The sequence below is a fragment of the Rosa chinensis genome, chromosome 1, assembly GCF_002994745.2.
Source record: "Rosa chinensis cultivar Old Blush chromosome 1, RchiOBHm-V2, whole genome shotgun sequence".
Taxonomy (NCBI): Eukaryota; Viridiplantae; Streptophyta; class Magnoliopsida; order Rosales; family Rosaceae; genus Rosa; species Rosa chinensis.
The window spans coordinates 32948484-32972127 of record NC_037088.1 but is presented as its reverse complement, the minus strand read 5'-3'; the positions used below and the strand labels follow the sequence as shown (position 1 = coordinate 32972127).

The window sequence follows — 23644 nt, the reverse complement described above, 5'->3', positions numbered from 1 at the left end:
TCCATCTTCTCAATATTTGCCCAAATAAATCAAATAGGAACAAGACCCACATCCATTACCAAACACTCGAAGAAGAAAGAAAGTTTGGGTCCCCAAAAACTTCGTCGAGCTCCGGTAAAGGTCAGGGATTTGTTAAAGGTGAGAGCTTTCACCTTACGCTTGATGTGTAGGGGAGTAGAGGCTCCTTGTCCATCTGGGCCGGTTGGAAAATCGATTTTGGTGTACTGGATGTTGTCGGAAATTTGAAAGATTGAAACTTTGTGGCTTTTCTTTTGGAGGAATGGGATTGCAAAGAAAGATAAGAAGAACAAAGAAAAGGCCTGGTTTGAACTTGATGAACTTGATGAAGGTAAAGCAGCAGTAGTGCAGTACTACTACTTGGTCCTGAAATGAGTAAGGATAAAAAAACTAAAATAAAAGTATAGTGGGAAAAATTGATACAAGCCGTTAGATGTATCTATTAACACGTGTCAGTTTGGTGTTAAAAGGTTAGGTAGGTTAGGAAGATAAGAAGATTAGGAGAGGATCCTCTCCCATAAAGCCCCTGAAAATAGAATAAACTATTTTGAAGGGCCTTGGCTTTGTACATGACGTACCTCATGAGCTCAAGAATAATGTAAGAGAGTCTGACCTAAGTACCTTGGTTCTTAACGAAAAAGTAAAGAGAAAAGTCAACACCCTGACTAAAGTTGATGATGGATATTAGAAAATGCACACTTAGCGGTAATAGCATCTAGATAAGCCTTGGAGCATATTACAGGCACTAGCTCAGGTCAGAGTCTAATAACAAACGAGGTCTAGGGTAGAAAATTTGGGTTTAAGGACCAAAAGTCCTTTAAAGAAGGAGAAGAGATAGAGAGCACGCTCTCTTATGGTTTATACTTTAAACTTCATGCTAGGTTGTAGCTAGTAAGTTTGAGGGGTTTTTGCATTCGTGGGCATGTGCGGCAGAAGATTAGTCTGTCTTTACTTGAATACTCTTGTAGACTTCGGTTTGAATATTGACTGAATAGGTGTGTTACTAACTCGCTAACGTAACTGAGATAACATGCTACCTCACTATTCAAAAAAAAAAAAAAAAAACTATAATCCAAAAAGAAAAGGAAAGCAATAAAAGGTCTCTTTTTTGGCGTAATTATAACAGGGCAGATTGGCTGTCTTGTCCAATACGACTAGACTCTTTTGATCAGAGAGATCAACCTGAGTCTCGACCCTGCAGATTTGGGTCTAGTAACAGAAACAAAAATGGAGGGATTCAAATTTGAGGAGCAAGAATTCTTCGCTTGCTGCGGAAGCTCCAAATTCGCCAAAGAAATGTCCAAGGCCTCTCCTTTCTCTTCTCTCGACGAAGCCGTGACTGCGGCCAGAGACATTTGGTTCAACAAGGTCGACGTCACCGGTTGGCTTCAGGCCTTCTCCGCTCATCCTCAGATCGGCCACAATCCTTCTCCTTCTTCCCACTCCACCTCTGCTCAGTTCAGTTTTCTTAACCTCCTCTCTTTTTTTCTTCTTTAATTATTTATATATTTTTCTTGATTTGTTCACTGAATTATACTTTGGAAATTGAGAAATTTTCATCTACATTATTGAAAGAAATGGAATTAGAGTGCTTTGGTTTGTTTCGAATAAAATTTGCTGTTTCTGTTGTGCAATCAAGATAAGTGTGATATGAGAGTTTGATGTATTTTTCGAACTAACTCGGTTCGGGTCTGGAATTTGGGATGGACATGTGTTATTGGTTATGGTGTTCTTGGATAGTGTAGATAGCTTTCGGTTTTGATTCATTGAAACCATTGTGGGTTTTTGGTCCATGTCGTCGTTGGGTTTGCTCTAGCTTGCTGAAAGTTGAAGTGGCTGGGTCCTTTATTTGAGTTTTGCTATGTATTTGTAGATGTAGATTGTAGTTTTGTTAGTTTCTTAGTGGTGGTGCAGTACTAAGTAGATATTAGTTACGCAACTGAGGAAACCTGTAATATGGTTCTTGTGTGGCTCTGTTGAATGACGGATGCGGGTTCATCGGTGGGAGGAAGAAGGGAAGGGTTATGGGGAGATGTGCTATGATGGCCATCTTTTGGGTCACTTGGATGGAAAGAAACAGAAGAGGTTGTGAGGATCCGAGGATGGAGGAGCTGGGTGCTTCTGAGTTTCTTTGGAGTTAGGGATTTTTTGCCATTTCTTCGAGTCGCTGTTGTCTGGTTTTTGAGAGTTGGCCGTTTGGCGTTTCGGCTGTAATTTTATTAGTTGAGTGGGTCTATTATCCACTGTTTTTTATTATGGAAGGCACAAAGGATCATCTAGGTGAGATGTGGTATCCAAAAGCAGTGAGTATGGTTTGAGAATAGAGAATTTAGTAGCAACGGATATTTCTTTGTTGGAGTTCTCAAAATTTCCATTGGAGATGTGGTGCTGTCATTAGAAGTATGCTATCAGTCGAATCCCTTGGAAGGACAATTTTGTATGGATGAGCCAATATTCATTCCCAGTGTTTTCAGCATATAGTTGGTGGTTGTGGGGCTGTAGATTCTGGAAAGACTTTTCCATTTTTTTTTTTTGGAGAGAGTGGGGGTTGATATGGTGGGTTCAATTAAATCAATTTTTTCCAACACTGTTTGGAAAGACTCAGTTTTGGTCAGTATGGTGGGTTCAAAACAAGATAAGAGGAGATGGAAGTTGGAAGTTGGAAGTTGGGGACTCTTTTGGTGTTGTAGTAAGAATTTAGCAGTGAGAGTGGTTTGGGAATTAAGAATTCAGTAGAAAGGGATATCTCTTTGTTGGGAAATGGGCTTTGGAGATTTCCACTGGAGATGTGGTGCTGTAATAAGAGGTTTGGGACTTGAGAATTTGATAGAAGGGGATATTGCTTTGTTGGGGAAATGGCTTTGGAGATTCCATTGGAGATGTGGTGGTGTAACAAGAAGTATGGCTACAGAAAACAGTCAATTTGGTGCCTTGGTGGTTGCGAAAACAATGAGAGGAGATGGAAGTTGGAATCTTCTGGTGCTTTTTGGGTAATTCTTCTAACACATTCCTGATGGAAGATGAATCAAATCCAGCAAGTGCCATATGGAAACCTAAGATTCCCTTATGGTCAAGGTTTTAGTCTGGTCGGTGGTGCATGGAAGGGTGAAGACCTGTGTATACTTCAACTGAGGAAGCCAAGTTGTTGCTTCTCTCTCCACTAGTGTGTCATGGAGGGATAGTCGATCATATTTTGATGCGTTCTGAAGTTGCTTCTTTTTATGGCAGAAGTTTTAGAAAAGTGGGGTTAGCTGGGAGATTGCAGCAGGTAGCCATTCTCTTTTTTTTGTCAAAAGCAATTTGCTTTTGGCAAAGGGAAGAGAGCCAGTCCTCTGGGTTTATATATTGACATTTGAGAGATTTGAGATTAAATGACAGAATCCAGTTGTGTGCCATCATAGGTTTGCTCTAGCTTGCTGAAATGTGTTGTGCTTTTTGCTTAGTCATCTATTTGATCTTCATTTCTGGAGTATAAGTTTAGTGGTGTTTAATCAGTAATGATGGCACAGTATTTCTAGACTATAGTTCCCCCAGTGTGTTTGGTGTTATTAGCAAATTGAGTTGAGGTCCTTTTGCTATCCCATCCCTTAGTTTACATTTGAATGTTTAAAAGAATATGTGGCCAGTTTGAGTCCTCAGTTTCTTAAGCCAATTTGTGTTTCGGCTGGGTGTATCGTCAAGATGAGAGGCCTTGAAAGTTTCCATATCCCTTGAAGTCTTGATAGATCTATAAGGGAATTCCTGTTTTCTGTCTTTCTATTTTATGCTGCTAGCCACCTTATCTTTCTATTTCTTTATTATTATCTGTATGCATTGAAGTAATTAGTGTAGAAATCCTTTTGTAGGTGGAGCAAAGGAGAGCAGTCAACTGCTTTTGCAACTGCTACTAGTTCAAGCTTACAGGTCAGTATAATGCTGCTTTCTCCTTGCTGTTTTAGTTTTCACAAAAAAAAAAAACAAAAAAAAAAACATATGTACTACAATGAAAATTCATTTGATTTTTTCAGTTGTTATTTATTTGACAGAAGGTTTTTATTTTTTAATCATTATAATCTACTGGCTTTTGCAGGAGCTTTCTCAATGGAATACTAAATACAGGGAAAAGTTTGGGTTTGTATTTCTTATTTGTGCATCGGGAAAGAGCACTGATGGGATACTCGCTGAATTGAAGGTAATTTTCTATTAAAGTTGATTTCCATTTCAATCTTCTAAATTGTAAACTGTTTTTCTATACCATGATGAACATGAAAACTAGCTTCTGGAAATAAATCGGGATTAAAGGGATTGGTAAATTGAAAATTTAATCAATAAATGAATAAACTAATTGCCATATCATTTGATATTTAGTAGATACTTTTGGTCTTCATGTGTTGGCTGAATTAAAGTAGGAGAGATTTTATTATAATTTAATCATGTATTTGTTGTCAACAGACCCTGTGTACATTTAAGTACAGTGATGTAGGATAGAGCAAGGGTGATGTTAGTATGGTTATGGTGTGCTAGGAAAGTTAGAAAGCTTAAGAAATAGAGTGTTTTTTAGAAGACAAAAATGTTTAAAGCCAGCTGTAGGTTTAGAGAAGTTAAGGAATAGAAAATGCGTTGCTTGTATTTAGTTGGTACAAAGTAACATTGCCACCAAACCTAGCTGTCCGCTTCAGTTTAGCTTCCCGTGAAAGACTTTTTGCTCCTCTGCCATGTGATGCCACATAAAGGAACTCCCCCCAGCCATATAGCCAATCCAGGAACACTTTGGTAATGCTGTCCCCATTGAAATCAGCAACTTCCTGTTTGACACCCCTTTCTGGCCAGACTGTCTTGGTTCTTATTCTTGTCTAAGAGATGAAGATGATGAATTGATGCTTATATACTTCACATTCTTTCATCTTCTCGTTAAGCATTTGAGACACAGATTTAAAGTTGTTTTTCAAGGAATTTAATTTTTTGAATCACCTCTTTCCGTGATTTGTAATAGCTCCATAATATTTAGACAAACCCTCAACTTTGGATGATAGCACTGCATTAGTAACCATTGTAATAGCGAGGGGAAAAGTTTTGAAGAGCAGGTAGGATATTTTGCTGTGATCCTAATATGATGTAGGACAGAGCAGGGGTGGGGGTGAGTATGATTATGGTGGGCTGGGGAAGTTATAAAGCTTAAGAAATGCAGTATTTTAGAAGACAGAGATGGTCTAATGTTGTTTTGGAGAAGTTAGGGAATAGAGAACAAAAGAAGGAGAAAAGAGAGAACAAAGTAGGAGACGAGATACCAAGGTACCAACCTTCAACAACACTCAATTCTTGTTCCTTCCAGTATGATTTGGCTAACAAGAGATAGCCAAAAGGCTCCTTAAATAACATTAGACTCTTGGACCATATAAAAGACATTCTACTTATCTTAAGACTTAAATAAACTCTTATATATTTTTGTAATTACTTACTTTATTTATTATCTATTACTGATTTGGACTCTTCGGCTACAGAGGATACTTACTTCACTTTGGACCAAAAAGTTTTGGGCTATTCTTGGACTTCCACAAGGGTATTCTTTTCTAACAAAGTTGTGGCTACTGTATCATTCTCTGAATGTTGCCTCTGTTTCGTTCTCTAACAGAAGTGACGGACATATTGATAGTTTATTACCAACAGTCTTAACAGTAAACGATAACCAATATATGAAGCACACTTGTTATCTTCAATAGTTTTCTGTTCGAATAAATATTATGCCTGAAAACTCACAAAGAAAATTTAAAGACCCTGTGAGATATTCCATCAGGTATTATGTTGATGTTTATTTCAAGACTTTGGACCTTGGAATTACAAGGTCCCATAAATTGTTTCTCAGATTACTAAAGTTTACTTTTCTCATTGCAGAGACGATATCCAAATAGGCCTATCGTTGAGTTTGAGATTGCGGCTGAGGAGCAGATGAAAATAACAGAATTACGTCTTGGGAAACTTTTCTCAACTAAAGAAAAGGTTCCTTCAACAGGCAACATGAATCCCACAGTTGCTGCAAAGAAAGTGGAAGGTACTTTTAAGTTCATTTCCAGTTGATCTATTATAAAATTGCAGTTACAGTCAGGATGATGGTAATGCATCTGTGTTTCTGTATGTTTACAAGTTGGTTCTTGTTAGAAATTTCTATTTTTCTTAATATACAATAGCAACAGCCCTACAAAGTCAGAAGGCATGACATCTTTCTAGGTCACAGGGCATCATAATGGAATGAAATCAAATCATTTCAACCAGATAATTTCTTCATATCTGTGACAGATATCTTAAATATTAATCGAATATACGTTTTTAATTTTTGCCCACTTCTGCCTTTTTGACATATACTCAGTATGTGCTGCCCGCTTCCATGTTTGATGTCATGCAACCTAAAATTAAGAGGAATATTTGATTTTTTTTTTTCCATTCATTTTGTTTTTATATAAGTTAATTTATTTGTTGTTTTCTGAACCCTAGAAGATCGTGTGAGCATTATTGGAGGTCATCTAAGTGCTTCTTCTGAAATTTCAGCTGTAAAAACTCAGACTCCAACTCAAACCCGTCCACCCATCACAACCCATGTCTTGGATGTTTCCCGAGGATCTCCGGGTGCAGGCATTGAGGTATGTTTAGAAATGTGGAAGGGTCATCAACCTCGTCCTGTGTTTGGCGAGTCAGCTATAGGCGGTTGGGTATTTCAAGGGTCTTCAACTACGAATAGTGATGGGCGAAGTGGTCAGTTGTTGAGCATAGTTGATGCAGTGAACCCAGGGATATACAGGATAAGTTTTAACACCGGCAAGTACTGCCCAGGTGGGTTCTTTCCTTATGTTTCCATTGTGTTTGAAATCAGGGAGTCACAGAAGTTGGAACATTTTCATGTTCCTCTGCTGCTGTCACCTTTCTCATTCTCAACTTACCGTGGAAGCTAGACTTTGTTGTAGGTCAGTTGACAAATAAACTGTCAATAATTTTACTTCAAATCTTGCCTTTGAAGATGTATCTTGTATGTAGCCAAAGGACTGGTTTGTTGTTATGAGACTAGAACTCTTGAGAGCCTACAAATTCTATTGGGAAAAAGAAAAGAAAAAAATGGTTTATCCTGTCGTGCTCAACTAGAATCTGACAAATGAGGTCATCTTGATGCCATGTCCTTCATATTTTAGTAACTTTGTTCATTGAATTAGTTTCAGATGGAACAATCTGTTCCGGCCAACATTGGTAATCTTCCCCCTCATCTGGTTCATTCTTCACTTCAACATGTTGACATAAGAAGCTTGATTGGATACCGAAAATGAAGTGGTTGGCCAAGGTTGTTATTGTCAATACCTAATTGATTCCCCCATTCGCTTCGTTATGAATTGGTCATTTGGGTACTCTTAAGCTGGTTTCACTTTAAGCTTATTGTAATTTTTATTCTCTCTCTCTGTTTTTTTTTTTGGTCCCATGGAAAATATGCAAAGAAACTACAAAACATTCCAACTTTTGTTGACTGATAAGAATTTCAACGAAAAGAGACCAATATCCAGAGTTGTTTCACCTAGTATTATTGAAGTTCTTGAGCCAGTAGATGGGACCATCAATGACTTCAATGTCTCCTAGTATGTTTGTCCTTTTTAAATTTTTTATATGGGGGAGTGGGTTAAGTCGTTCATTTTTTTTTTTTTTTTTTTAAATCTAAATTTGTTATGCGTATTACTACACAACAATGTGTAAAGGCTTGTAGATGGGACCATGAATGACTTCAATGTCTCCTAGTACGTCTGTCCCTTTTAATTTTTTATATGGGGGAGTGGTTAAGTCGTTCATTTTTATTTTTTTTTCAAAAAATCTAAATTTGTTATGTGTATTACTACACAACAATGTGTAAAGGTGTAAAGGGTAAACAAAAAAACCCTAGCCGCCTGTTGGGGGAGAGACTAGCACAACTTCTGCCTAGGCTTTTGCAAGTTTTTTCTCGTCCGGTGGCGCTCCAGCGTCAGCGCTGGCTCTCCCTCGCCGACGTTGTGACGCTGTCGGACGGGTATTGATGGTTATGGTCCTTTTGGCTTTGAGGCTGGCTATATTCGGGCTTGCCAGTACTGGTCTGTGAGGTTTGGTTCGTCGTTCTCTGCGTTGAGCGACCGTGGGTACTGAATTAAGGACGATGCGAGCGGCGTGGGTTGGTGATCCGGGCAGCGGTGATGGCGTCTTCAGAGGGGTTTCCGGTGGCGGCTTGAAGGTTGGGATCTATCGGTTGGACCCAAGTCTGGCTGTTTTGGTGACTTCTCTGTGGTGGTGGCATCGCGGTGGTGGTGATCTTCCCTGATGCGGGCGGCAGTCCTAGATCACTGTGAGTCGTGGTGGTGGGATCATCGTTGTGTGCGTGTGGCAGGTGCAAAGGGACGTGGAGGCTGGGTTGGGCAAGGCCAGGCTGGTTTGGGCCTTGGATATTGCTTTCTTTTGGGCTAGTTGGACTGTTGCATGAGTTTTTTCTTTTTTGTTTCAATAATTCCCTTATTGGGTGCTATAGGCCTTGGCCTTGTATACCTTGTTTCTCTAGGACATTACAATGTGCCCAAAGATTAGTATTGATGTACACCATTAGGGTCTTAGGCGGATGTACTGGTTTTTTTGGTGTTGTAGCTTCTTAGTGTTCAAGGCGCAGTAGTCTAGGCTAGTAGTCATTTTTTATGTGCATTCAGTGCACTACTTGAGCAATGATTGTAATATGAGGGGTGTTTGTACCCTTCATGCTTGACCGAGAGTGAGGTCGTATGATTTTATATCAATGGATCAGTCTTCCATTCCCCTCAAAACAAAAAAAAACAAAAAAATGTGTAAAGGGTACGGAAAATACTATGTTATTCTATTTTAGCTCAAAAATAAGATTATGATCTAGTGCTCTGCTAGAGTTTTCTTCGACGACAGTCATCTTTGGTACAAAGTTACAAACTACCAATTCTCATGGCAAATGCAATCTCTAGCCCTGCCACTTCCTCTGCTCTGTCTGATGCCCCACGAGTGGATTTGGGGCTCGGTTGGAGCTGCTTCTCTTCAAGACAATCACTTCTACCTTGTGGGACGTTTTCTCACCCGTAATCCTAATATTACGAGTTTAACAGATATGCTTCCGATGATTTGGAGGATAAGGTATAGTCTTAGGGCTAGTTTGAGATTGTTGTGACTTTAAAAAAAAAAAACTATTACTGCTGTGTTGTGAGAATAATCAGCTGTGAATTAAAACAGTTTAGTTTTTGGTAAATAATATTTTTAAAAGTGGGCTGCCAGTACATAAAACACTTGCAGAGTGTGTTTTGATCCACAACAGCTACTAAAAGCAACCTCTAGGGTGCTTCTAAAATCTGTTGCCAGAGACCTATAACTTTCAATTAAAGCTGCTTTTTATTTATTTACCAAACACAATAAAATATAAAATTTTGAACAAAACTTTATTTTTTTAAAAGCGAAGCAATTCCAAACAGGGACTTAGTTCGGGTAGGGTCGATTATGGGTATGGTTATCCGTTTTTACCTGATTGCACTACATTGTAGGCAGGAGAGCAAAGAGCAAAGAATTTGATTAGTGATGAATACAAGAAGGCAGATTAGGATTTTCAGGCAATTTACCTCTTCACAGAAAGTTGAACCTAATTTGATCGACTTTCAATTCCAAAGGACTAAGGGTGCCTACGTACAGGGATTGTCGGTTATTAGAGCATGTTGGCGAGTGGGATAAGTAAGCTCCTAGTGAAGGAGATGGAAGATTTGAAAGTGAGGTCGCCTTTGACAGCAATGGCAAGGTTGTCGTTGTTTAAACTAGTGAGTCTAGGGTTCCTTTCAGGCAAGCGGCTCCACTGCAGACTGGAGCTAAGTCTACTGGGCCATCCACGAGGGGGGAGGGTGTTATCTGAATAGTACGTGCTAGGTTGTTTGTTGCTGACTTCTTAAGAGTTTTGCCCAGCCGGTTCATACCCGACTTGTTTCTTTCATCAATTTCAAGTGTGTCGGTGGACCAATTGCTGCCAAAAGTGGTGAAGCCTCTTTTACTAGTGGAGGAGGCAGAAGTCGTCTCTCTGAGTGGCCATAAGAGGGCCGACAGAGCTTTGTTGGCTTTGCCTGCACTGCCACTAGCTATGTTCGAGGAAATGGCTTTAGCCATTCCTAGACAATGGGAGGCTCACCATTTCATCTCAAAAAGAAAAGGAAAAAAAAAAGGAGAGAGAGAGCTAGGAGGTCAATGAGCGGGAAGAATAGACCAAAGCCAGAAGGGAGTGGCTAACCCTAACAGGAAAGCTGATAACGCTCGTCCAAAAATCAAAGGAAGCGATTTCTAAATTGGTTGGAGGAGGAAGCGCTATCGGAGGATGAAACTCCTTTGGAAGCTTTGATTTTTTCTTCAAGGAAAGTGGAAACTTTGTTGTTTCATTTTAATCCCTTCAGGGCTTCTAGTTTTCTTTATTTTGAGTGTACTCTTCAAAAGTGAATGCGCTAGAGGTGTGTTTCTATTGGAAATACTGTGAGTAATGACTTTTTCTGACAACTCTTATGAGTGAGTCGTTATTTTATTGTTTGGTAAATTACATCATGAATTATCTTTTTAACTTAGAAAAATAATGAAGAAGAAACAAAGATCAGTAAGGACCGGGTGATTTTAATGTAAATAAAAAAAAATAAAAAATAAAAACTCTATTTCACAAAGATGGACCCATTGAACAACTAAATTCCCAAAATGTGCTCCACACGCTATTTCTAAAAACTTAAGGTTTTCTTTTCGCTCTCTGGTTCTCGTCCGGCTGCTCACTGTGCTGAGACAGGCCTCTGGCCTCGTCGGAGTGTGGTGGGTTCTACCGGATGGGTAATTTTCCCATTGTGGTTGCTGGCCTTTCAATAGGTTGGTTTCGGTAACTGTCAGCCAACGGAAAATACGGTGGGAGACCATCTTAGGGCAGCGTTGCTTGGGTAGTGGGTAGGTGGTGTCCGTGGCTTGTTGTGGTGGGTTGAGATCTGATCGTAGGGGTGGTTGGTGACCGGCAATTTGGGTGAAGGAGGTGGGATCGAAAATTGAAGCTTGCTTTGTTCTTCAATGGCTTCGACTACGATATCAGCTTGGGGTTTCTCTGTCCAAATTTTCTTTGGGTTGGGTACTAGGGTGGTGCGAAGGCGATCGAGTCCTGTTCACGTTGGTGTTGTGCCGGCGTGTGTGGTGGTGCAGCGGCAGCGGTGACTTCAGCGACGGGGTGCAGAGGTTGGGTGCGTTGATGCAACGTTGGGCTTGGGCTATGGGCTGCATTCGCATTGATATTCGGACTGGATGGTGGGCTGCCCAATCCTTTAGTGGTGCTTGGGCTTGGACTGTTGTTTTGGGCCTAGGTTACCTTATTCTTTACTTTTGTTGTTTTTTACTTTTACTAGGTTGTGGCTTAACGTCGGTAATAAGCATATACCATTTAGTCGTAGGGCGCAATGGGCTTGGTCCCAGTCTATGCACCTTGTGTGCCTTGTTTGCTCTAGGTAGGCGGTGAGCTCCTTACTTTGGCAAATAGTCGCAATCGCCTAGTAGCAGTAATGTGTCTGCTCTGGGTAGGCGGCGAGTTCCTTGCTTGGTCAAATGGTCGCTGCTTCGTAGTGGCAGGGTGAAACTAAGTGTCACTGGAGTTATTTTCCAGTGGCAACATAGTGGGAAAGCTGTGCTATTTGTAATGATGTTTCTTCGTAATAGAGTTATCTTTCCAGTATGTCACCACAATTGTAAAGCGAATGAAGTAGTCAGTAGAGCACTTTTCGCTAGTCGGTGCTTGTTAGAATACATAGTTTTAGTTGAGATTCTTGTTATTATCTCAAAAAGTTCTCTCGATGCTTATTGTAATTTGGGGTTCAGGCACTATGTCCCCCCCCCCCCCCCCCCAAATGTATTCTGCAGTTTCATTAATCAAGGCTTGAAAGCAGCCGCACCAGCCATTAAAAAAAAAAAAAAAAAAGAGGGACCCATCAGAAAAGTTTTAAGTGTTCAGTGTCATTTCACTAGAGCTCATCGTCCTGACCAACAATTCTCAAACGAAAAACGTAGGTGAGGTTGTATTAAGTTCAAATCTAAGGAGTACTCGAGCAATCAACCGCTATCGACAAATTGCTATTCAATGACTTTATTTAGGTAATTAGTATTGCATGGCCTTCTATTCCCCTACTTGAATAATGAATTTCAGTCACACACCATACATAAGACAACTTAAAAACCGGATCTTGAATTGGCATTGGGGGTAAAGATTAATTTTAGAGTGCTTGACGGAAGTCCCTTCAAATATCATTCACAAATTCGTACTAAACATCTGCACGATGCATGTGAATCCTATTACATCTATACATCTATATATATGGCAATTGAGAATTACCCATTTAGATAATTATACAGTGCAACTCATTTGATTTCGATCGTTGTAGGTTGTTCATAAGAGAGAAGGCAAAAATGCAGGCTGTTAAGGACAAGCTTGGTGAAATGACCGCCATGAAAAAGGTCAAGGAAGAGGCTAGGGCTGAAGAGAAGGTACGTGGTCACAAGACCATATACTTGTTACATAGATCATTATACTTGTTAACCACAATGTTGAATACATCTTAATAGAGGAGATGTTCACATTTAAAGGCAGTTCACATATCAATTAGAGAAGTGATTGGCATAATACCCCAAATGCATGTAGGATCTTTAACCGAAAAAAATGCATATAGGATCTCTTGTTGATAATTTGATGTTGATATTGTGCTAATATCCTAAACGACCCTATTTCAAGAAAGTCGGATGTAAGTATCTAGGACTTATGTTGGAACCAGGATTAAAAGAAAATCTAATTATATAACTATGTAATTTTAGATATAAGCATCGAAGGAAAAAAACACATGATTTGGATTCAAATTACACATTACCATTGTAGTGCGTCTCTCCCGTGACAAGACTCCATTGATGTCGATCAGATATGCATATTTATAGTTCATACACTTACATTACTCGCCTGCTCTCTGCCTATGTTTTGGAATACTAACACACAGTTATTCCAATTATATACGAATTTATATAGGCCGAGAAAGAAATAGCTAAAGCCCGAGCAGACATAGCTCATGAGGTGAGATTGGCAAAAGAGGCGGAAGCAACAATGGTGCATCATGTCGCCAAGGCTGGAGAAATTGCTAGAACCGGAGAACAAATGGCGAATAAGCAGTTAGCCAAGCTCAGGGAATCTGATCCAGCGGCCGGGGCTGGGTCAGGGGCAGAGGCAGGACGAGGGGGTGTTCCTAATAACGCTGCTGCTAACCCTCTTCCTACTACTAACATGTCTCCCCCAACTTATAACAAAATGTCTTAATTCTTTCATTTTGCATCATCATTCATACTCATTAACTGTATACTATATAAGTACTTTGATTCTATTCGTTGCATGCATTAGGGTTTTATGCATGCATGAATATCGTTGTAATTGTCTATGTTAATTAACTCGTTCCTAATAGGCTGTAATATAATTTTGCACCCCGTATGAGTGGTGTGTATGTACAATATCCTGTTACTTTCCTTTTCTCTATCCCCTAATTTTGTAATTTTTGTATTTGTAATGGAAAGTATTAAAGTACAGGTGATCTAAACTATTCATTTTCTAATTACATACACACGTGAATCTTACAAAAAAATTAGCCAAATCAATCAGAAAACGTTTAACCAATTTATTAGCACAATGTTCGTTTTGAGTTTATCTATCGGACTACATTTGTTTACACAATTTTGAACGATCAAATGAATATGAATTTGATTGATTTTTTGTAGACACAATTCTTGCATAGGAATCTAAATTAAAGGATCAACGGTTGAAATTATTGAATTAAGTCATATATCAGTGTAAAATAGTAAAAATCTTCAAATTCTTAAAATAAGGAAGTGCTCTCTAAAACGCGAGATTTTAGAGAGGATCTCCATAAACTTGAATTTTGAGGATATTTTTATTTTAAGCATATATTTTAATAATCTAAACAAGTCATTCTCTAGTTACATAATAAACACATGTGAATCCTACAAAAAATTAGTCAAATTGGAAAGGGTAAATTCCTTCTATGGCACCCGAGATATGGCAAATTGGACATTTTGGTACCTAGTCTTTATAGTCTTTAAAAGAGGATAATTTGATACTTGAACTTTGGATCCGTTTGACCTTTTGGTACTTCTGTCAATTTTTTACTTAAATGTAAGGATAAAATTGACATTTAGAATATATTTATAAAAATAAAATAAAATAAAATACATGAGTTTTGTGGATTGATGACCATCGGCCCTGGGTCTTCATAATTTTCTAGGTCCTTTAGGAACAAATGAACATGATTTAATGTTTTTGGGTTATGTTGAAGTTAACATACTTGAATTTTATGTTTAAAAATTTTAGCCGTAGTGATTTGAACGTACACCCACGAGACTACTTTCGGTGAGTTAGACATAATTCGGTGGAGTAATCTAGTGGGTGTTCAATCACGACAACTAGATTTTTTAAACACAAAATTCGATTATTTCATGTTCAACATAAAACCCAAAAGCATTAATTCATACGCATAAAATGATGAAGAACAATTATCAACCCACAAAATTCATGTTTTTTATTTTATTTTTATACATATATTCCAAATATCAATTTTATCTTTACATTTAATTGAAAAATTAACAGAAATACCAAAAGGTCAAACGAAGCCTAAGTTCTGGTATTAAATTATCCTATTTTGAAGACTAGATATCAAAGTGTCTAATTGGCCATACCTCAGGTACCATAGAGGGAATCTACCCAATCAGAAAACGTTTAATCATTTGATTAGCATAATGTTTATAATTTTATCTAACAGACTACATTTGTTCACACATTTTCATTGACCAAATGATTATAGATTTTTGATTGATATTTTGTAGACACAATTCTTACATATGAATCTAAAAGTTAGATTAAATGGTCAACAGTTAAATTAGTTGAATTAGGACATATATTAGTGTAAAATAGTAAAATTTGTTAAATTCTTAAAGTAAGGAGGTTATCTATAGAACGTGTGTGTGTGTACACACATACTGATTTTTACTATTTGCAGAAGTGTGGGTCCACTATTGATACATATGTATAAGGCCATTTCCACTAAGGATTTTTTTTTTTTTTTGCCCTTTTAAAGGATCTTTTGTGGGACCCATTTTTCAATCACCTATGACATCTTGACCGTTCATTTTTTAGATATCTATGAGTACATCATTTCAAAAAAAAAATTTATCTAAATTGAAAAGATAAAAAAATGCAAACAGTACCTGACCTCAACTTCAAAAGATATTACTTTGGTATCTAAAGTTCAGATCCGAACTTTAGTATCTAAAACATTGTTGGTCGTTACGGCGTTTGCCAGATGGCAAACTTTGAGGGGTATTCTCGTCCCTTCACTCAATATCTTCTTCTTCTTCTTCCTCATGCTCTGTTCATTTTCTTCTTCCTCCCAACTCTCCCTATTTCTCGTCTTCAAAGTTCAAACTTAGTTTCACCTCTCAAGTTCTCATGCTTCAAATTCCAGTTTCTCTGACTCTCTCAATCCTTATTTGAGTTGATTTCAAGAACCCCAAAAGTTGTAGGAAGACTCTGACTGGACTTCAATTTCCTGATTTCTAAACTCGGGTTTCTCCTTCAAACCCCACTTGAAGAACCTAACCAAATTCTCCCCCACAATAAGTGGAGTTTCAAGTACTTTAACCACAAATTGTCTTGGAGAAGTGTACCAGAGAAGAAGAAGAAGAAGAAGAAAACTAATTCTCTTGGAGAGAATAGGAGGAGACGATGATGTTGATGAGGGCAATTGCTCTTCGAATATCGATGATCTCTTCCCGCACACTACGGCATACATAGTTTCGGAATCACGCTCTCTCTTCTTCCTCCTCCTCCAGCCTCAACAACCCTACCTTCTTCCTTCTCATACAATGCACTGTTTCAATCTTAATCCCTTGCCCCACTAAATTCCTATCCAAATCAGACCCAGAACCCCAATTTTCACTAATTCGTTAAATTTCATTGCTTTTTGTGTCTCTAAGGAGTCTGAATCTATGGCTGGTTTGCCTCCCTTGGCTTTCGTGATTAATTGGAGGGAAGACAACGCAATTGTGTGCTGCCTTTGTCGAAAGAGAAGCCTTGAAATTAGGGTGCATATGCCGGTTGTGATTTCTTGCAATGAGGGTAGAAGGGAAGTGCCACGAAGTAGCCGGCGAAGAAGAGTTTTGGTGAAGAATGGTGAGATGGGTGCTCAGAGAAAATTTCTAGGTGCTCGGATAAGATTTGGACCAGAAAGTGGAGGAAAAAAAACCAAATAACATTAGAGACTCAAATTATCCATTTACCCTTTATTATATGTCAGCTGACTAATGTCGTAATGTCTTTAACAGCTCCATGTACTAAAGTTGGGTCGGTCTCCGAACTTCAGGTACCAAAGTGATATTTTTTAAAGTTGAGGTATGAAAGTTACTAATGGGCCAAAGGTCAGGTACTGTTCGTATTTTTTTCCCAATTGAAAATTGTTAAAGAATTCGTAATCATGATTTACCATTATAAAAATGAACAATTCAAGTTGGACATATTTAGTTCGTCAATTGATTTAATCTATTTCGGTACCCTAATGATCACCAATTTGTTTGAAAATTTGCAGAAGTGATCTACTTATGAAGACTTAAAAACTGAATGGTTGAGATGCTGATATGTGCAGAAAGTGGGTTCCATAAGAAATCTCTTAAAATAGCCAAAAAAAAAAAATAGATCCCTCACTAGAAGGGTTTGATATCTCAACCGTTCAGTTTTTAGGCTTCCATGAATAAATCACTTCTACAAAATTAATTATCGATCTTCTAGTTCATCAAAAGTTTTTAATTAAAGGTGATTTTTTATAAAATAGTCAAATTAGAGTTTATTAATCTCACATAAACGCAAGTGAGCAATTCCAATCTTCAGATACATAAATTAGTTTCTTTAAATAAGAGATATTTCATTCATAAATTTTGAGTGAGCCTGTAAACAATGAAATGCTAACAAGTGACTTCATCAAAATCTCGCTCCTTTTTTCTTTTTTTTTTTTGAGAATGAAAATGTCTCTCTTTGAAAACCCTAAATGATGAGAAAGTCGATGAACAGCATGAATTCTTGAAAGTTGAAACATGCTTTTAAGAATGATCCTAGCTGTAGTTAGGGTCTTTTCCTGTATACAAGTTATCCTTGCCACATCAATTACGCCAAACACTTTTCCTTTGAGAGCAAAACTTTCTCAAAAGTAACATCAACACATAGCATTTCGAATTATAAATAAAGGTTGTAATTAAAGAGCTAATTGTACTACCGCAACTAGAAAACCGGTCAATATGACGTTTAACACCTAAAGCATTCACGCTTTTCTACAACTTTTGGTTTGGAATAAATCCAAGTAGGATCTACGTACAACTGATTAGTCCACAAATTCTCATCGGATTTGTCGATTGTGATGTATAAGAAATCACTATGTTTGTTACGAATTCATATTCTATTTGATAACAACTTGTTGCAATACATCTAACAATTCTACGATGAGGATTGAGGAAACTTGAGAATTGATTACTTCTTTTGGTTAATTTTGTAGACTCTTGTGCCACTTTGTGATGGAAAATTAGGAATAAGTAGGCTACGTCTTTAGTAACTACAACCATTGGTGTGAGTATCAACACATATGGGTGAGGGAATACCAAATGGCACATGAAACAAATTTTTAGATAGGAAAAATGGAGAAGGTATTAATGGACAATCTGCCACAAATTAAAATCCAATATAAAAGAACCAACCATTTTCTCCATTAGTTCAAGTATCAAAGGGTGGTGAGCTACCTCCACGCCAATTCCAACCAACACGGTTCCTTGAAAAACAATGCAAAACTAATACCATTTCATTCACTTAACTATTTCCAAACTCCAGTTACTAGCTTGATTGATTTTGAAATCCCTCTTTGGTCTCTGCTGCTAATTGGTATGGCAGCAAAAGAAGAAGCTAAGGAGAAAGATCGGAAAGACGACAAAGCAAAAGATGAAAAGAAAGCCAAGGAGAAAGATGGAGTAATCACTGCTGTTTATAAGGTTAACCTGCACTGCCCACAGTGTGCACGAGAGATCAAGAAGCCTCTTATTGCTACCCAAGGTAATTAAAGCTAGATGTTTACTTATTTTTTGTGAACAAAATGGAAGAGAAAATTAACGGTCATTTGATTTTCCTTTGTATAAATTTATCCTTCATGTAATGAATTTGACTGTGTAAACCTTTTGCCAGGGGTTCACAATGTGGAGGTTGAACGGGACAAAGGTGAAATCAAGGTAAAAGGCAATTTCGACCCGACAAAGATACAGAAACGGCTTCAGAAACTTTGTAAGAAAAAGATTGAGTTAGTGTCACCCAAGGTCCAGATCAAGGAAAGCATCACAACTGAGAAAAAAGTAGTGAAGGAAACTAAAGAAGTGGTGCTCACTCTCTCCCATATATATTCTTCAAATTTATTGCTTTATAATCTTTCCATCAATCAATTTATCTCACTAGTAGAAAATTTAAAATGAACCATCATCGTGGGCAGCAATTGAAGGTTAATTTAAGATAGAAATCTTTTCTTTTGTTTGGCGTACTGAACAAATTGTTAGGTGAATTTGGAAAATCACATACAGATGATATGTCTGAGGACATTTATAGAAAGTTTAGAGCCGATATAGTCGATCAAGGTAATTTCGTGATTTTTCGGTATTAAGCTGTAGTAATTCACTGATTCAAATATATATAGAAAATGAAACTGCTGGTGATAGACATCTAAATGTAACTGGGGAAATGGATGATGATGGATGATGCATGCAATTCGATAAGCTAATTCTGTTTGTTTGGTTTCAAATTAAGGCAATTTCACGGACAACATTAGTGAAGGTTCACATGCATTGCCACAAATGTGAGCAAGATCTGAAGAAGAAGTTGTTAACGAACAAAGGTATGTAATTATGATTTCAAAGATCTTCAATATATTATATGATCATGAAATGTCAGTGATGCATATGCAGGTGTTCACAATGTTAAAACGGACATGAAAGCACAAACCCTAGCAGTGGAAGGAACAATTGATCCTGAAAAACTAATATCGTACTTGCGCAAAAAGGTGCACAAACACGCAGAGATTATACCCCCAAAACAAGAGAAGAAGGATGAGACGAAACAAAAGGAGAAGAGTTCCTCAAAACCCCCAGAGAAAAAGGAGGAAAAGAAAGAGAAGGAGAAGGAGAGTGGTAAATCAACTGAAATAGATACCAAGGTTGTAGACGTTAAGGAAGAGATAAAGGTGGTGGAGGTTAAGACAAAAGAGGGGAGTGCTCCTTATTTCATTCACTATGTCTATGCTCCACAAATATTTAGTGATGAAAATCCAAATGCTTGCTCTATAATGTAACTATGAGAATCTGTAAGCAGGTATATTATGCTTTTGAGGTTCTGTTTGGGGTTAGTTTTTTTTTTTTTCCTTCATATTTGAATCCTTCAAATAAAAGTAATGTAGTACTATTATAAGCTATATTTTCGTTGGACAACACTATTATACTCTAGCTAATTAAGTAATTCACACTAACTATAGCTAGGGTATATATTCAGGCGTAGATTGAGGAATTCCTCTCTATATGGGAACAAGACTAAGACTACGAGGCCGGTGCATTGAAACGTAGTTGCATTTATAATAGCAGCACTTAATTTTTGTCCATTCTGTAGCCTCTAGCTTTGAGACTTTTCCACAAACCCTTTACCGTTGTAACCTTGATGAACACATATAGCTATTTCATGGGCTCTGGTGAAACTAATGGTGAATACAGCAAGGTTACAAGGGTAAAGGTTTTGTGAATGCATATAGCAACACTTAATTTTTACCCTTACACATATAGCTATAACCCTTGTAACCTTGCTGTATTCACCATTGGTTTAACTTGGTAAGGACATTTTTCACACTCACCACCTGATCGTTCCCTATTGCAACCTGATTTTTAAAATACAAGTGTAAATTCTAACACAATTGAACCATCACATGATCATGAGGATGATAAAGAACTAATACTACTCTTTTTAGTACGATCGATTGAGTTACTATTATCATCCACTTGACTGTATTATCTTCTAAATAAAAGCTGTTTATGATATGGAATCAAGAGGATTCTCTCCTCGTATTCTAATTTGGTCTTGACATTGTACTTACCAATTAAGCGACCTGTACTCAATGATCTGGTGTACCAAGACTATGCTAACAGCCTAAGACCCAGTCTTCTCTTATCTGTCAGGCATAATAGTATTTTATGAAGAAGGACCAAAGGATTTAGGCACTTATTCCTACCCCCACCCCCAACAAAAACTAATATAAAGACCTCTCATAATAGGATTTGGAGCTGCTAGATAGTAGGGGAAGTATGTCCAATTTAACAAAGGAGAGGTCATCCTTAATTCTGATTATTATATAATTTCATTTACTTTCCTTTTTTCATTTTTCTGGGAGTAGAGATCGATCTAATGAGAAACTGATACTCATATATATCCCAGGTACTTAAAAACTAAGCTAGAAAGAAGCCATATATGACATAGATTAATGAGTCAAAGTAATAATAAATAATCTGAGACGACACTTAGAACTAATCCAGGGTACTTTATGCCAAATAGCAAAACCAAACCTAGCTAGGCTACTAGTGGTATTGATGATTATATAATAGAGATATATGTCATACATATCATGTTTCTAAGATCTACCTGCATATACAGAATAACAGAGAAGGGGGGGGAGGAGAGAGAGAGAGAGACAGCTTTACGTAATTAATTCATTAAATAACCACGAGATCATATAAAAATATATACTTGTTGGAGTGGAAAGCTAGATGTATAGTTTACATCGTACATGGAAAACACAAAATTTAATCATTTTCATGACAAAGCTCCAAAGTTTTGATATTTTAATTATTGATCAAAGCATATAATAAATCGAGTTTGTATGTATGTAAAAAGAAATTAGTGAATTTCAAATATCATTTGATTTCGAACAAGTTATAAATTCTCAATATCTTCTGAAAGAGTGAAACTATTGATCAAAGTCTATGATAAATCGAGTTTGTATGTATATTTATTATTTGATTACATAGAAGTTATAAATTCTCAATATCCTCTGAAAAACAACTATTCTTATTAAGTAAAAGCGAGTTCAATGGAGATTGGAAATGAAAATTGTCCAAAACAACACACTAAAAAGCACTTCAATTAAGAAATAAAATCCAGTTACCACGACAAGAGATTGAAGAAGGAAAACTAAGAAAAAAACAATTGTACAAGATGATCGATGGGGGTTCAATTGAGATCTTAATTAATGCAAATATCGATTTCTCTGACCTGACCTAGCTTAGAACAAAACTATCAATATGATGGTCGCCCGGTAGGGTTTCCAGCCCAACCATCTTGTAGCTGAGGCATGTTATTCAGGGGCAGATTGAAGAAGGGAAGCCCCGAAGACGGATCTGGAAATGGGTTGTTATTGCCTACTCCTCCACTTCCGCCACCGCCGGAAGACTGCGGCACAGGCGGCTGAATCTGCAGCTGCTCCTCTTCCTCCTCCAACGGCAACCTCTCATAAGCCACGTTGGTAAAAGAAGAAGCTATGACGATCACAGGTCCTGATGCTATGAGAGGTCCCACAACATTTCCTCCCACGACCTGGCCCTGACCGCCTGCCAAGAATATCGTTAGGCTGGTGGCGCCTGGTGGGGCAGGCGGCGGCAGGAACGAGCCGGTCAGCGACAGGATCTCGAACCTGCCGTGTAGCGTGACCACTGCGCCAGCCCCAGCCGGCTGACGCAAGGTCACGTTGGTCACCATCCCACTCCCACTCAAGACGCAAATCCCACGCTGCCGCTTCCGGGCGTAGGTACCAACGCAGTCGAACACATCGCAGCCGCTGCTGACCTCCAGAATATGAGCTCTGAGCGTGTTGGCGCTCTCCCGGGTTATGATCACCGGCGGTTTGGGCTTATTTCTTGACCCAGGAGGCCGACCCCTGGACCTTCGAGCCGAACCATCTCCGCCAGAGCCTCCGGAGTTTGGGGTCACAAGGTCAAGCCCTTGGCGAAGATTGCTGTCATCATCACCAACGTCGTTTTGGTGGTGGTGATCCGAGTTGAAGAGGTTGTCATGATCTTCAGATTCCGGTGGTCTTTGGAGGTGAAGGTCGGGGAGCTGGAGCTGCTGATGAAACAAGCGAGATGCTGAGCCCAAGTCTAACCCAGCCATACACAGAGAGCTAAAGAGAACAGAAAACAAGAAAAATATAGTAAAATATGTAGGATTTTAATATATGGAAGGGGGCGTTAATATTTTATGGGTTTGTGGAGAAAGGAGAGCCTCAAAATAATTTCAAGCCCTAGAACGAATAGAAATAAAAGGGAATCGAGTGCAGGGAAAGGGAAGGGTACTAATTCGAGAGGAAGAGGAAGCTAGAGGTGGGTGGAGAGAGAGAGAGAGAGAAATGATAAAGTGGCAAACGCAGCCATTCTCAACCCCTAAAGTATATAAATTTAAAATAGTTATCCAGATAAAATAACCGGGATAAAATATTTCACTTCTTTTGGTAACTTTTTATTTTTAATTGTGGTCTATTTTTTTAATGTGTCCGTTGAATTTTCAGTAGCAACACTATGCTTGCTTGAAAGGAATACTTTAACTAATAATATGCTGAAAGAGCAAGATTGGAACTGGGGAGATCACAATAACCTATCAAAGTATCTGTTAAACAGCGACAAGCGTGGCCCGTGGCCCACCATTGTACCGATATTGTCCCAACTTAACCACCCGTTAGGTGTTGGGTTTTAATCATAAAAGGCCTCGGTACAATTGGGTGAGATCCACCCACTTATAAGTTATATTTTATTTGTCACTTTTCCAATGTGGGATCTTTCCTCTCCAACACGCCTCCTCACTTGCAACCTAACTCTAGGTCTGCACTTGAAATTAATTAACAATCCAATTCCCACATTAGAAATTGGGACACAAGTCTCATATTGGAGACTTGGCCAATATAACAATCCAAGGCCCACATCAGACACTTGGTAACAATCCAATCGGAATTTTCCGATGGCAATATAAGGAACCCAAATTCGGGCCCATGACAATTGGAGACGCAATTGGAGAGAGACCCGCTCTGATACCATGTTAAACAGCGACAAGCGTGGCCCGTGGCCCACCATTGTACCGATATTGTCCCAACTTAACCACCCGTTAGGTGTTGGGTTTTAATCATAAAAGGCCTCGGTACAATTGGGTGAGATCCACCCACTTATAAGTTATATTTTATTTGTCACTTTTCCAATGTGGGATCTTTCCTCTCCAACAGTATCAATGATGTTTAAAAGATTAATTGTAGAAAGTTCATGTAAGTACATTTTTTTTGTTTTTTGTTTTTTACAATTATCAAGCTATCTGGTCAACACGCCGACTTGTTGACCCATCTGCTTTCACTTTAAAAAAGTGCGAAGGTTGAAAGCAGATGGGTCAACAGGTCGGCGTGTCAGAGGTTTTGCGAGGAGAACAGCATGGGAAGAACGACAAATAGGGTCACCCCCA

General features: G+C 38.4%; 4 protein-coding genes across 6 annotated transcripts; 3 read left to right on the top strand and 1 right to left on the bottom strand.

Moving 5' to 3' along the window:
• Nucleotides 1-1132: 1132 nt before the first annotated feature.
• LOC112175501 (uric acid degradation bifunctional protein TTL) lies at nt 1133-7120 on the top strand. 3 transcript variants are annotated; one of them, XM_024313189.2, is made up of 5 exons: nt 1133-1475; nt 3864-3921; nt 4088-4189; nt 5890-6046; nt 6541-7120. In XM_024313189.2, the coding sequence occupies exons 1-5, from the start codon at nt 1246-1248 to the stop codon at nt 6939-6941; spliced, it is 948 nt and encodes a 315-aa protein (XP_024168957.1). In that variant the 5' UTR covers nt 1133-1245; the 3' UTR covers nt 6942-7120. The 3 variants fall into 3 exon arrangements, with proteins under 3 accessions (XP_024168957.1, XP_024168949.1, XP_024168943.1); XM_024313181.2 differs by having other exon boundaries at nt 6490-7120; XM_024313175.2 differs by having other exon boundaries at nt 6487-7120.
• Nucleotides 7121-12359: 5239 nt separating this feature from the next.
• LOC112189680 (late embryogenesis abundant protein 6) lies at nt 12360-13619 on the top strand. The gene is made up of 2 exons (XM_024329029.2): nt 12360-12531; nt 13061-13619. The coding sequence occupies exons 1-2, from the start codon at nt 12454-12456 to the stop codon at nt 13343-13345; spliced, it is 363 nt and encodes a 120-aa protein (XP_024184797.1). The 5' UTR covers nt 12360-12453; the 3' UTR covers nt 13346-13619.
• A 4253-nt stretch (nt 13620-17872) lies between these two features.
• LOC112182708 (heavy metal-associated isoprenylated plant protein 4) lies at nt 17873-19505 on the top strand. Its single transcript, XM_024321231.2, has 4 exons — nt 17873-18181; nt 18311-18498; nt 18920-19007; nt 19078-19505. Exons 1-4 carry the CDS (start codon nt 18016-18018, stop codon nt 19458-19460), a joined length of 825 nt encoding a protein of 274 aa, XP_024176999.1. The 5' UTR covers nt 17873-18015; the 3' UTR covers nt 19461-19505.
• A 1754-nt stretch (nt 19506-21259) lies between these two features.
• On the bottom strand, nt 21260-22555 carry LOC112173797 (AT-hook motif nuclear-localized protein 23). Its single transcript, XM_024311487.2, has one exon. The coding sequence runs from the start codon at nt 22313-22315 to the stop codon at nt 21446-21448; it is 870 nt and encodes a 289-aa protein (XP_024167255.1). The 5' UTR covers nt 22316-22555; the 3' UTR covers nt 21260-21445.
• Nucleotides 22556-23644: the final 1089 nt, after the last annotated feature.